The following is a 13954-nucleotide window of genomic DNA, read 5'->3' on the forward strand; positions in this document are numbered from 1 at the left end:
TATAAACACTGGGCAATATATTGTAACAAGATCACTCTAATTATCGACAGAAACTGAAACACAGCGGCTGTAACAAAGCGATCTTACGTCGCGACGATCGAGTACAGATGTGGACGACGCACGCGTCTAATTATTACCATTATTATCCGGTTAATTTGAGTTCGATCGCATGATGACGGCCACTTTGAGCGTCGAGCTTGCAAGCGTTCGCCATGCTATCCTATGCAAGTCAAGGACGGCTGGTCGTTACGTAGAGGTGGAGAATAACGAGCGGACGAGCATCATCAAGGGAATTACATTTCGATAATCAATAAGCTTTTAATTCCGGTAAGCGTTGATTAACCATGCCCGGTATTTATCGAAGTCGAACATAATATTTATCGGAATGTAGCGCCGATATTTATCGAGATCGGTCGCCGTGTTTGTCAACGGGCCGTTAAGTCGACATGTTTGCCTTCTGCCCTTATCATTGAAGTTATTCCGGCGTGTAAGTGATGCGAACTTTAAATCGTCGATATAATGCTAGATTGATTCAAGAAAATTGTTTGCCGCTTTGTATGCGCCTTCGTAGCGTCGAAATATAAACTAATTAAAATTATAGATAAAATCTGCTAAATTGTCCATTATCAATTAACGCACTTTCTTTTAAGGCTTATTACTCTAAAACTTAGAAATTTGTTAGAGAAAGAAATATATACAAAATAGACGTAATATATACTATATATATAAATGCTAGATTCAAAATATATGCCTGAATTTAATTTATCTCATAGTATCTCAACATATATTATATGTAATTAATTATAATCAAATTTGTATCAAAATCTAATATTGCGAGCAGGTAATTATAATAATTTGCTTAGATGGACGGTTATAACTCTAACATAAATCTAATTCAAATATGCGTATATGTTTCGAATTAATTTATAATATATGTATATTACATATTTACACATATATACATACATATATATGTATATATTCTCTTGTAACAAATTTTTAAAAGCTTAGTACTAATTGATCTAGAAGAAAGTGTAAAAGCTTTATAAAAGACATCTAATCAAAGTAAGATTTTATCAGCACACATTAAGAAGAAATATTTCAGTAATATTACAGCTGAGTACACTCCACCACTTATTTTCACCATGACTGAATCATAATCCGGCAATAGAGAATAGAAATCTCATTGAATAAGGCTTCTACTGTGTCCATTTCGGGATCGAACTTTGCGAGAATGGAAAAATGGAAGACCGCGCGATGGCCATAAACGGCGGCTCGCAAAATTGATGGAGATACGTACTTTTATCGACGTACTCGAAAAAGACAGACAACTACAACGCCGAAGCGGGCCGGCTCTCGACAGTTTGATACGGTTTACGGTAAACACATTTCGGTGGCAATCACGTCATGGGGCAAGCAAGCAGCAAGCAAGCAAGCAAGCAAGCAAGCAAGCAAGACTAGTTGAGCCGAAGAGTACGTGATGCTTCCTAGGTTGGGGAAGGTGCGCGAGTGGTCGCTGAAGAGCTCTTAGCCGACCCTTTGTTGTCCCTGCCATCCCCACTTCTATCATCACGCAAGGGATGACGGTGGGGCTGGTATGGGGGTTAAAGGGTGGCCTCGCTCTTGGCCAAAGGCCTCTGATTTACTTAGCCTATTGAGTGCTCTCCCGGAGACTCGCCCGCGCCAAGAATACCGTGTACCGAGTGTCCGGCGACTATCGTACGATACTTTAATAACGTGCGCTGAAGATTGATTAGCCAAAAAATTCTAATACATAAATATCGAGAGAGCACAAATAGTTTCCGAATTAAAAACAATTCAGATTCGTAGAAATAGCATCGCCAGTTGACTTCGTGCGCTCAGTCTGTAATTACGCGTACGCGCGTATTGATCTATCGATTTTCAACTAATTCAGTCTGGCAAATTTTTATATGTAAAAAGTTTCACAGTGATTTCATCCGTGAATGAATTACTATCAGTAGCAAATACATATAATTAATTTTTTATAAATAATTGCGTGTGTTAAAAACTTGTACTTATGTCATCCATATTCGAATAATAACAAATATTTTAGTACAATTATATAAATATAGTACATAACGCTCTCGAAACTGATTATTTCTGGCTCTCGCTTCATTTGCATTAATATATCAATTATATTTCATCCTTTTTCACATAAATTTTGGCACAAAATTTAGAGCATTGTTACTATATTGAATATTAAATATTTGAATATTGAGGGACCGACAATCTTACGAAATTATATTTAAAAAATAGACATTAAAGAGTTTGAAGTGTAATAAATATTATCTATAAAATATATTAAACGTAAATATATCTACGTTTTTAGGGCGGCAGTGTGGTCTAGTGGTAGAGCGCCAGACTCGTAATCTGAGGAACCAGGTTCGAGTCCACTAGAGCCATAAATTGTTTTTCCGAAAGCTGCGCCCCTCCGTGCAAGATTCAGGCCCTTGTGCGGAGCAAACTGGGCTCCGTCTTTCGGAAAGAGACGTTAAGCCGTTGGTCCAAAGGGTTAAAGTGAGAGGGGAAGGATAGTATTGGTAGTAGATTGTGAACCCTACGGGGATATGCAATAATATTGCCAATTTAGCGTGAAAATCAATTATATATCTTATGACGAATTTTTCAACTCTATTACAACTACGTCTGTGTTTCTATGGTTTAGAGTGCGCAAATTTAACTCTCACATCTACTGATATGTTTTCTTTTGCAGACTAATTTTATATCACTAGACACCACAGACGCGCGCTTCGCGCGCACTATTTAGCTTAAACATTATACTATTACTATTACACTATTAACTTCTTGATACACGTAAAATAATACTGTCAAAATATGCGATGGCAGATGCTCACGAAGTCAGCGCAATGAGAGAACTAAATGAGCATCGCGGAAAAGCGTCAACAATAAAATCTCTTACACAGTTTTTTTATGAGTGGATTGATTAAAATAAAAAAATAATTTAACTCACTCTACTGATGCGAGAGTTAAATTTGCGCACTCTAAACCGTATAAACCTAATAAATGCCATTATAATAGAATTAAAAAATTCATGTTGCGTGACTTGGAAGTAATAATACTTCCATGGTCGATCATATGACCACAGTCCACACGGTAGCACCTGGGAAGTGCTACGTGTGACTGTCCTTTTATTTAAATTAGCATGCTGTGGGCAGCACATTTGAATTTAATACCCCGAGATGTAACCTTACATGTATAATGTAAGCTTACACCTCAAGGCATTAATTTAAATGTGCTGCCCACAGCATACTAGTTCAAATAGAATAGAGGGACAGTCACACGTAGCACTTTCCAGGTGCTACCCGTGTGGACTGTGAACCAACTGCCTCCGAAAGATGGCTCAGTTTCTCCGCACGAGCCCCACTCGTGCGGTGGAGTGCAGTCTGCAATATAAAAATTCCTGTGATCAGGACTCAAACCCGGTACCTCGGGGTTATGAGTCTGGCGCTTTACCACAAGACCACATTGCTACCCTGTCCTTATTGTTAAAGGAAAATTATTTTAATATCAAGTATTTTTAATTATTTGCACATAACTGATCAATCTAATATAATTTATATGAAAAATATATAACTTTTCTCTTTTGATAAAATGTTTATTAGATCCACATTTCGTATCATATGATATAAAGTTACCAATCTATGTAGACGGACTAAGAAACATTAGAATAAAAATAATTAACAATTAATTATTCACGCGTTTTTTTTGTAATTATAAAATGTTTCTTATCAAAATATGTAAAGGGTAACAATATCTCTAACAGATAATTTCCATTTTACGTAAATAATCCAGTTTTGTCAAACGTAGATGTAAAATACTTTCTATTTTTTCCAATTTTTACTCGTAGGTTTAAATTTTCTACAAATTTCAAATATAATTTGTACACTTCGTAATTAATATTCTGTTGCATAATAATACACCAAAATATGCCAATAAATGATGAAATCGGTCAATGATGCATTGATAATAAGCTCTATTTTATGAGCTTTCATATGTATGCGTTCTTGTACGCACAATAAATCGACGGATGATTATACATATTCCAGAGTTAAACATTTTGAATAATGTCCCAGCCCATCCATTTCAAGGCACAATAGATCTATGATATATATATATTTTTTATCTATAATATTCTTACATAATACATATAATAACTAAAATTTTTTAATGTACCTACCATAAAAGTAAGTAATGAATTCAGATATCAAGCAGTTTATGAAAATAAATAATACAGGATATTTGCCACTACGACTGTTATACCATTACAAATTCAAATCTTTGTTTGATATACAAATAATTGTTAAAAAAAGATTTTTAATCCTTCGAATTGCTATTGGTATTCCTTATATATTTTCTCTTGCTGAGACTCATCTTATCACATTAAAATAAAAAACATAATTTAACTTACTGAAACGATGCGCCAACAATTTAAAAAATGTGATTTAAAAAATAAATCGATGATAAGTTATTAACCTTATAACTGCTCTGCATCGTAGCCTATAGATTTTCTCCTTCTCTCATGTCCTCGTTTCTCGTTGTTTCTCGATGGCACTAACCAACACTCACTCGCGAAAACATGATTAATTGCGCAATAGCGACGGCAGCTTTTCACTTTAATACCCTGCGATGCGGTTAATAAGGTCGCGTTACTGACTAATTAGAATAGACCGCTTCGAAAATATACGGTTAAAATTTAATATTATATTCAATCGTAATGAACACATTTCGGACGTATGTACAAATCCCGTACGAAATACACGTATTATTAATAAATACGATACAATGTATCATTTTTTGTTTTGTTTTATTTATTTATTTGAACACGACATTCGAACTAATAACAATTCATGTACAAATCCGCGCTCTCGATCAAAAATAATATTCAAATTATAATCAAATCGGCGAAATATTCATAGTGCCGAGACATGTTTGAGCATCTGATCTCAATGAATCGAGTAACTATCGCACCGAAATCATAACGTATACAACTCCCGTCGGCTATTTGATTCGAGTGAATAGTTTGTGCGAGATTGTTATTTCGACGAACAACAATCGTCTCGATACGTTCACGAGTTGTGTTAGGGCTCCACTTCGACCAAGCTCCGATTAACTTAATCGTTGATTAGTCATTTGTCAATCTGCTTCATGAGTAAATGCGATTGGTCATTTCCAATGGACTAATCAACGATTAAGTTAATCGGAGCTTGGTCGAAGTGACCCTTAATCGCGTAAATCGGCAGTCGCTAATCGTAATAATGACAAGGAACCATCGCCATTTAGTCTTCCAACACTCATTGCGATCGTATCTCGAAGAATAATGCGAGAAGTAACACTACCTGCCCGCTCGAGTGTCGCTACGTAAATTATGATAGTACAGTGACTTTATGTATGTACACGACACGCTGTATACTGTATAGCTATGTCGCAAAAAAAAAAACACTAAGCACGCAATGTGCTAGCCGCTAGCGTTACAAAAGATTTGACACCCTGCAAAATAAACATAATACCTACGCACGAATATTTCGTTCCTTCGTATTTCACATAACTGATTTGAACGGGCTCTTATGCCTCTTATGGCACATCTAACGTTCAAGTGACTTGAATTTATCCTCGTTTCGATCGTAAAAGTACTTCTATCTAAAACAAATTTAATGTCACTTTTCGAAACGCAATTTCGAAAGATCGTCGGTTAAAATATTCAATCTTTAAAGGCAATATCGTGATATAAAAATTTAAATAAAAGGATGGAATTATGGTTGATATAGATATTACAAATACAAACAAAACGGAAACCAGATGCCAGAAATGATCACGTTCAAGCGTTACGTAAGTATACTTATGTAATTTCTGTAATGAAGAGTATCTAGTAAAAATACTTGACACTCCTCATAAATAAATGATATAGTACTTATGCAAATTTATTACTACTTTTTTACTTAATTTTTATATTCCGAAAAGAAATCCGGAAGGAATAAAATTGTGTGATTTTAATAAATCGATAATTGTAATTTTAATAAGTGAAGAAGATGAGATTATATAAAATCGTCGTAAAAAGATGCGGCAACTTAATCTCGTTTGCTCGATTTATGAGAATCACACAATTTCATTCTTCTCGGGATATAAAAATTAAAGGAAATAATAATAATAAATTAATTTCCATAGTTTTCCAGTCAAGATTTCTAAGAAAAATTTAATTTTTTAAATAAATAGATTTAATAATTCTTTTTAGTTGGAGTAATTAACTATTTAAATTTTTATTAAGAGATAAAACTGCTCAAAACTGCTAACTTTACTTACTTTAACAAATAAAATTTACCAATAATAATAATCAATTTATTAATGTTATATGTAGTACCAACAAATAATAAAATCACAAAATTAACTACAATAAAATGAGCAGAAAATTAATAACAAATGACGGATCGATACAACGTAGTTAATATGGCAGGAGCAAAGTAAATTTTGCAATTTTGATTTTTCTCTGTTAACGACGTGGCAACATATAACATAATATTTTGAAATATATTAAAGGGAAGGAAGCTAGCGGCGGCAACCGGAAATTCGCGTCGAGGAGACGAGGAGGCAAGGAGGTCAGACAACCCTTTCGCGCGGTAAGAAACCTGAAGAGAGGGAAAGAATATCACCGAGTCGGTCGGCGCCCTTTGTTTTTCTCGAGCATCTAACGAGGATTTACCGCTGTTACAACTACTCGCGTTCTCGGCAGTCGCCACCATCACCGGCGCAGCATCGGTGTGAAGATCTCTCGATGCCGGAGAAAAACGCGGGTATCTCGGTTCCGGCAGGAGTCGTAAGAATAAAGCAACGACGCCGTCTCCCGCAGGAACCAATTTAGCTACACGCTCGCGGACAGATTTAAATCAAATCAGTCTCATCGCTATATTCGCGAAAATTAATCCGCGACGAGCCGTCCTCCGAGTCTTCTTCTCGGAGAAATACCAGCATTACGAAAATTATTAATTTTACGATTTAAATCGTTATAATCAAATCACAATCGTCTACTATTTCTTTGTTTAATAGTGGTCGATGTTTAAGTCGCTTCTCTCTAATCAGAGATTTGAAAGTAGTTAGTTTGTTACGAGAACAAGGAACTGCGAATTTAACTATTTTTTCATATTCTATTTTACCAAAACAAAGAAAAAGATGGTAACAACCGCGAATCAACGTCGAAGTACTACTTATTATTATTCGGTTATTTATAATTATTTTAATTTAACGAGCTAATTATTTGTAGAGATACCTACATAGAATATAATAAACCGTGTCTATCTATCTATGCTTACAGATAACCCTCGAATAACACGATTAATTGGCTCCGTGTTATTCGAGACTTTGGATTTATACAATTTTGGCGATCACGTTCCGTGCTATTGAAAATTGTGCAATTCAAGGCTCCAAATCTGTACAAAATTAGGCATTTGATTCCAAGGGATTATTTAAAAAAAATACTTAAAAAAATAGGATCGTCCCAATTTTTTAGCGTGCTATTCGAGACTCCGTGCAATTCAAACGCCGTGTTATTCGAGGGTTATTTGGTATTTTACATATCTCTCTTTCGATTTTTCGTTGTCTAATTATTTCATCTAATCACTCGCATGATCTTCCAAACAAAATCGTCAACGTTCGAGAGTAACATGTGGCCGAGGGAGAAATCTCTCGATTTATCGGCGCACTCATCCCGGAGTTGCATCGACAATCTTGGCTGATTCGAAAGTCTGCGACGCGAGGAGGAACAAGTAGAAAAGGACGACGGCGATCGCGACCTGGCGCGGGGCGACGCGACGAGGCGAAGGAAGCCTTGATATATCCGCCAAACACAAGGGGCCCGAACACCTCGGCGGGATTTATCGGGACTGCGGATAATGGATGGCTTCGCGCAGCCACCAAGGACGCCGCTTTTTTTAAATAATACAACGCAGAAAGGTGAAAAATTCCTGGCTTCCGCTATAATCGCGACTACCAGAATACGACGGGATATAATAAAGATTACTGAAAAACTGTCAGTTTCGTTTGTTAAACAAAACCATGTAAACATTACAAATAATTCTGTAAATCTTTACCCAATACACTTATCAATATAGATATTATCAATATCTTATTCATCATTACGATAAAAAGATGAGTAACGTTATCAGACAAATTTCTAAAATCCTGCTTACTACTTGAAAAAGTTTAGGATAACGACTAAGGGCATTTCAGAATCTTTTACAATCTTCACATATGTAATTACATATAACAGTAAGTATACATGATGAGCGGATATAGATATACGTTTTTAAAGTTGAGATAAAAAATTCTGATGATACGGTACCTCCTGTCTCAATCGTGAATATTATACGTGAAATCAAAAGAGTATCAAAGAGCGTTAGTTACGGCAGCAACGACGAAACTCAAAAGGATTTCGGCGACTCGAGCTTCAGGTGTAGCGCAGTGACGACAGCTTAACAGCCTTAACCGGCTTTCCAGAGTAAATTTACCTCTAGATTTACACTAAGATTTAAGGGGAAGCAAGAACGGCCAGCGTCGAGGCGGACGAACCGCGAGACAAAAACCGCGGAGGCACCGTCGTCGGATTGGATCCACCGCGGGAATGTATTTAATTCGATTGGCCTTTACCGCCGCCGCCGCTGTTGAAGCAAGGAGGGTGAGAAGAGCGGGGTGGCTTTTATCAGGGGGGGTGAGAGAACCTCTGTTTCCGCCGGAAATGAGGCCCTCGCTACCCCACGTCGCCCCGCGCCAGCGACCTACTCTCTCCCTATCAACCTTTCCTCCTTTCTTCCCTTTCTCCCGCCTTCCTCGTCGCAGTCGCTCTTTCTCGTCGTCGCCGTCGTCGTCGAGGATGAAAATCGTATTTATATCTCATCTCTCGCGCGCTCAGGTAAATATTACGAGCGAATGTATGCACCTGCCGCTACGAGCTATGACAAGCGAGATCCACGACGCCGAAAAATCGGCGCTCTCGTCGCGATGTTACTCTCAGCATGCCGACCTGGACGCGCTTAGATATTTTACATTTGCAAATTTCGAACGTAGCAACAAGAAGTTATAAAATCAGAAACTACTCCGGTTTACTTGTCGCAAGAGAGGTGTGTTAGTTGCGTTTGCGCATTAAAAATTAATAGTAATAAAATTAAAGAGTAATAATTAATAAATATCCTGAATGAAGAAATGAGTTTTAATGCCGCCGTATTATGAAAAGCGACTTTTATTAAACTAAGACTTATACTTAATTCGTACAGTTGCAATTATTTAGATATTCCAGATCGAATATTATTTTTTTCCTACATTGCGTATAGTTAGTGAAGATGTATAAGGTTGACAATTATTTTATTTATAGTTGACACACGTATCTTAGAAAATGCAACGACGAGATTGTGTTTATGGATTGAAACCCTTTGTCTCGGATAGCAACTAAATGTGTTGGCAATGTTCCACATTTCTCATATATTTATCTAATTAATTTTTTCCTTTGCCTACATCTTTCTGTAGTATCTTTCTAATCATCCGAGGAATTCAAGCGGTTAAATCAATTCCAATGGGTAATTTCGCGACATGGATTTCGCTCACGGAAATACTGCTGCATCTCTCGAAACGCGTCCGTTCGCAGACAGACGTATCTTATTTCTCTTACAAACGCAAATTAATTCGAACTCCGACATAAAGTAATATAAAATCCGTACAATGATCCGATCAACTGATCGACCGGACCACCCACGGGTTCTTCCCGTTAGGTGCGCGCCTTCTTCGAGGGGGTGCGGACCGCGAGGGCGATCTCATCCTCGAGTCCTTCTCCTCGCCTGACTATATTCATAAGCTCTCTTAGAACAGGTACGGACCGCTACTCTCTTTTTCCCTCCCTTTATATTTTTTGTTTTTATCGCGCACGAATCCCCGAATAAGGGGGATCTAGAGCCAGAGCGGCAGAGAATCGAGGTGGAAGAAGCTTACCGTTGCTCGTCTCTCTAGGCGGATGTCGACTCTGGCTCTCCCTTCTCCGGCCATCCTGCGAGATGTAATTTTCGCTGTATGCCGAGATTAGAAGCCAGCTCGTCGGGGTAACCCCCGGTTCCGCCCGCCTGATAAGTATTGCCTGCCCCGTGCCAGTCTCCTCCTGAATGCCCTAGAACTGGAAAAGGGATTCGAGAGATGATCTCGGTACGATCGATCGGCCTTACGACGTGACGTCACGAACGACGATGGGTGCCCGTTATATCTCGTTAAGGAGCTACGTATACCCACCATAGGCGCGGATTTGCGGAATCGCCTTGAGCATAATGAAGATCTACTACGTCGAACTGTTAAATAAATGTCATTGCTATTAATACATCTTAAGGCGGACCGCATTGCAAGCCTCGTATGATAACTCGTTTAAACAAGGTCGTATATAATTAAAAGTAAAGATTAATCTAATGTGTAAAATATTCGTGAATTCGCGTAAGAGACTGAACAAGAATTCTTTTCAAGGCGATTCACATTAGAATTAAAATTGGATGAAGAGGAGCGTGCGGTGGAAGCAGGATGCGATTCAAAGGTAAAAAGAGTATCGCTTTCATCCCACACTCCCTTCGTATTCACTTCGCGTCGTCTTTGCGATAGAGCGGGGCGAAACTTTTGCTAGACGAAATCTCTGAAAGATTGTATAATCGGATTAATCAAAGTTACGGTTAAAAAATCACATAAAAAAGAATATAAGTAACTATAAGTACAAATAACGGATACTAATGTAATGCGCTATATGTTTAAAAACATATATCTTCAATTAAAAATATTAAAAATTAGCCACATCAAAAAAATTACTTAATGTTCTGCAATAGTGCAAGATTCAACGAGATCGCCATTTAAAAAACGGTTCAGGGATGATGTGGATAAATCATCAGAAGTGTGCCATAATTTTCATTTATTATATAAGACTTACAATCTATAAATTGTATAATAAAATTTGACGAAAATTGTGATCTGAATTAATTTTACATCTGCTACTAACTGAAATTTGGTTTGCTGATAACATTAAAAAACTTGATTATATTTGACTATGCATCTCTTGCCACTTTCTTTATCTTCGCTTATACAGTTGTCACTTTTCTATGTAAGGGTTATATTTTCTGTACGGAAAAATAATCTCCCAGTTTGAATGTTTTCAGTATAAACAGCTAAACAGAAGAAAATCCGATTTGTACAGTTGAACACGTCCGATTAATGACCATATCTGTAAATAGAAATAACAAAATTGTCATACTTATTCATATATGTATACACATAATTATTTAATTATCTTAAAAACAACTAAAAAACTCAATTTAAACTTTATTAAGATATCTACTTACACATTCTATTTAAATATCTCAACATTCTTAATTTTGTACTTAAAGAATTAAAAAACAGGACAAAAGTACCACATATGTAACGAAACTTATATATTAACAAATGGAAATTACTTACTTCTGAAACTCCCATTCACGATTATCAAGTGGACACACCTGTCTTGTTTTCAGCCAACGTGAGATACAATGAAAATGGAAGGCGTGCTGAACAGAAAGACATGGTTACGGTAATAAGAAGTGGAATACAACCGTATATGATATACAATTAAATTAAATTAAGGAAAACGCTGTTAAACAGTCAGAACTGAATTTTGGTTGTCTAATATTATTCGCGTAAATTTATATGCAAAGAAAGGTGTGTGGTTTGTTAGAGCAAAGAATTGTACATAAATTCACGCGAATATCAGACAATCCAAGATCCAATCCTGGAGATAAAGCTCGATTCTTAAATTTATTCACAAAAGAAACGTATATATAAACAAATTCTGCTTTTACAGAAAAGTTGCAAGTTGATTGGCTATCGGCATAGCTTTTAGCCAATCGACTTGTACATTTTCATAAGAATGGAATTTGTACACACATTTATCTTGCAAATAAATTCAAGAATTGAGACCCTGATCATTTAACGACGATTACAATAAGATCCAAATAAAGAAAAACTTGACAGTGTCAAAGTACTATGAAACCTACGTTGCATACGCCCCAAGCTACTGTGCACTCCTCGCTTGTGGCGGACGCCTGGTTCGCCTGGCACTCGATACAGAGGTCCATGATGTGATTACGGCAAATAGCGCAATTGTCCACAACAATATCTAAAAGACAAGTGCGAGAAATTGCGTTAGAGAGCGTTTCGCTGTACTTACTACTACACTACATTGTGCTTCAGAGACCGTACAGTCACGATGCTCGATCGTAGCTTTTTACTCACCCCAGGCCCATAGTGCCACCGCGTTCCACTGAAACGGACACGATCACGTTTAGCAATAGAGAAAATAACAAATCACACGAGCACACCGTGGAGCCGAGCGGAGTGACAAAGCGTAAACAAGGTTAGAATTCACGCTTGCACGCCGCGCGGCGACTACGAGCGCACTCGATCACGCGTGATTCGCACGCACGTATCGACCCTTACCTTCTTCACCTCGAAACGTTTCTTCTCGCCTTTCCCGGTGCTGGAGGTCGGCAGATCGCACTCGTCATCGTCGATCTCCATGGTCGTCGCCATTCTTTAATTTTGAAGCGTCGCCGGACCGAGTGCCCCAAGTGGCGCTGCTGCTGCCGGAGTTGCCGGACACGCAGTTCGCGTTCGCAATTGATCAAACACCTTCTGAAGGTCAACTCAACCGCGTGGTATACGTGACTCCGTCCACGCGCGTCGAAGCGAAATAATTTATATTTGCCCGACGAGTAGTTTGAGAAAAAAAAAAGAAAAACGCGACCGCGCGTCAATTTATTCGCAAACGCTCCGGTACTCCACAAAATTGTATGCATATATGTATATGTATACTGACCGGCAGGGATGCGCCTGGACATTTTGATATGTATGTGACATATATGTATATATATATATGTATTATGTCCAGGCATTCCTGCCGGTAGAGTGTACATACATACATACACCTAATCCTCGACAAATGAGAGGAATTATGAAAGATTCTCTCTCTGCTCTTTCACACACTGTCTTTCCGATCCTCTCTCTTCCACGCAGAAGCAAGCGCGATTGTAGGTTACTTCACATTGGAAGGAAAAAAAAACTCTGAACTAGCGCAGTCAGTTCTGCAGCTACAAAGAACAAACATCGTGTTCGTCAAATATGCCCGCTGTGCTCGAGAATTAATTCGCAACACGATCGAGACGGGAAATTAATAATCATGCGCGTGCGCGCGCACGCGCTCTAGTTACACTAACAATAAATACACGCAAATATATTTTTTATTTCATTTGCAAATATCGGAGAGGCGACGCAGGAAACAACTCCGCTGCCTCCTTGTTGCGCTTAAAATATTCCTTCGACAGCGATGTTAAGATTCATAACAGAAGCAATATAATAGAAAGCATATGCAGATTCACTCACCGCTGTCCGGAAAGTTGTTGGCGCCAAGCTCCGTCCGGTCGATCCGCTCGTCGCGGAGGCTCGTCGCACTCGGAATACGCGAGACGCGAGAAGCGCGGGCGATTACGCGACGCGGCGATCGTCCGATATCGTTCGGCATCCTTCGACACGAGTCCACACGCGGCACTCACTCCCGGAAAGAGAAAATAATCGCGAAAATCGCACGGAAATCGCGGAGCCGCTACGTCCCGGCGGCAATCGAACGCGACGCGACGCGAACAATATGGCGGCCCTGCGCGCATGCGCGACTCCGAATCCGCCCGCCGCTGGCGCGAAACGACGGAATTATGTATTCGAGCGGTCGAGCCGTTTAATTTCTTCGCCGCCCATTTCGACGCTATTAAGTACGTCGAATGGCACGTAGTCGAATATCTTCCCGCGGCGATGTATCGTCCTCCGTGCCTGTAAAAAATGAGCAAAAGGAATTGAAAAGGCAAGGGAAAAGCCGGCAAGGGAAGAA

General features: G+C 38.5%; 1 protein-coding gene and 1 long non-coding RNA gene across 3 annotated transcripts in view; both read right to left on the reverse strand.

The window, feature by feature from the left end:
- The window catches only part of LOC139818169 (uncharacterized), a 31245-nt gene extending 17529 nt beyond the window's left edge, over positions 1-13716 (reverse strand). Inside the window, exons 1-2 of one of the 2 annotated variants that reach the window (XR_011733406.1) lie at positions 13456-13716; positions 10009-10186 (exon numbers count right to left, since the gene is read on the reverse strand). This is a non-coding gene — a long non-coding RNA (uncharacterized lncRNA). The remainder of the gene's footprint in view (positions 1-10008; positions 10187-13455) is intronic. The other variant, XR_011733405.1, reaches the window with a different exon arrangement.
- Roc1a (Regulator of cullins 1a) lies at positions 10941-12673 on the reverse strand. The gene is made up of 5 exons (XM_071785089.1): positions 12514-12673; positions 12310-12337; positions 12072-12193; positions 11500-11585; positions 10941-11266 (listed from the first exon to the last, which is right to left on the reverse strand). Exons 1-5 carry the CDS (start codon positions 12604-12606, stop codon positions 11254-11256), a joined length of 342 nt encoding a protein of 113 aa, XP_071641190.1. The 5' UTR covers positions 12607-12673; the 3' UTR covers positions 10941-11253.
- Positions 13717-13954: the final 238 nt, after the last annotated feature.

The sequence above is a fragment of the Temnothorax longispinosus genome, chromosome 8, assembly GCF_030848805.1.
Source record: "Temnothorax longispinosus isolate EJ_2023e chromosome 8, Tlon_JGU_v1, whole genome shotgun sequence".
In the NCBI taxonomy this organism is placed as follows: Eukaryota; Metazoa; Arthropoda; class Insecta; order Hymenoptera; family Formicidae; genus Temnothorax; species Temnothorax longispinosus.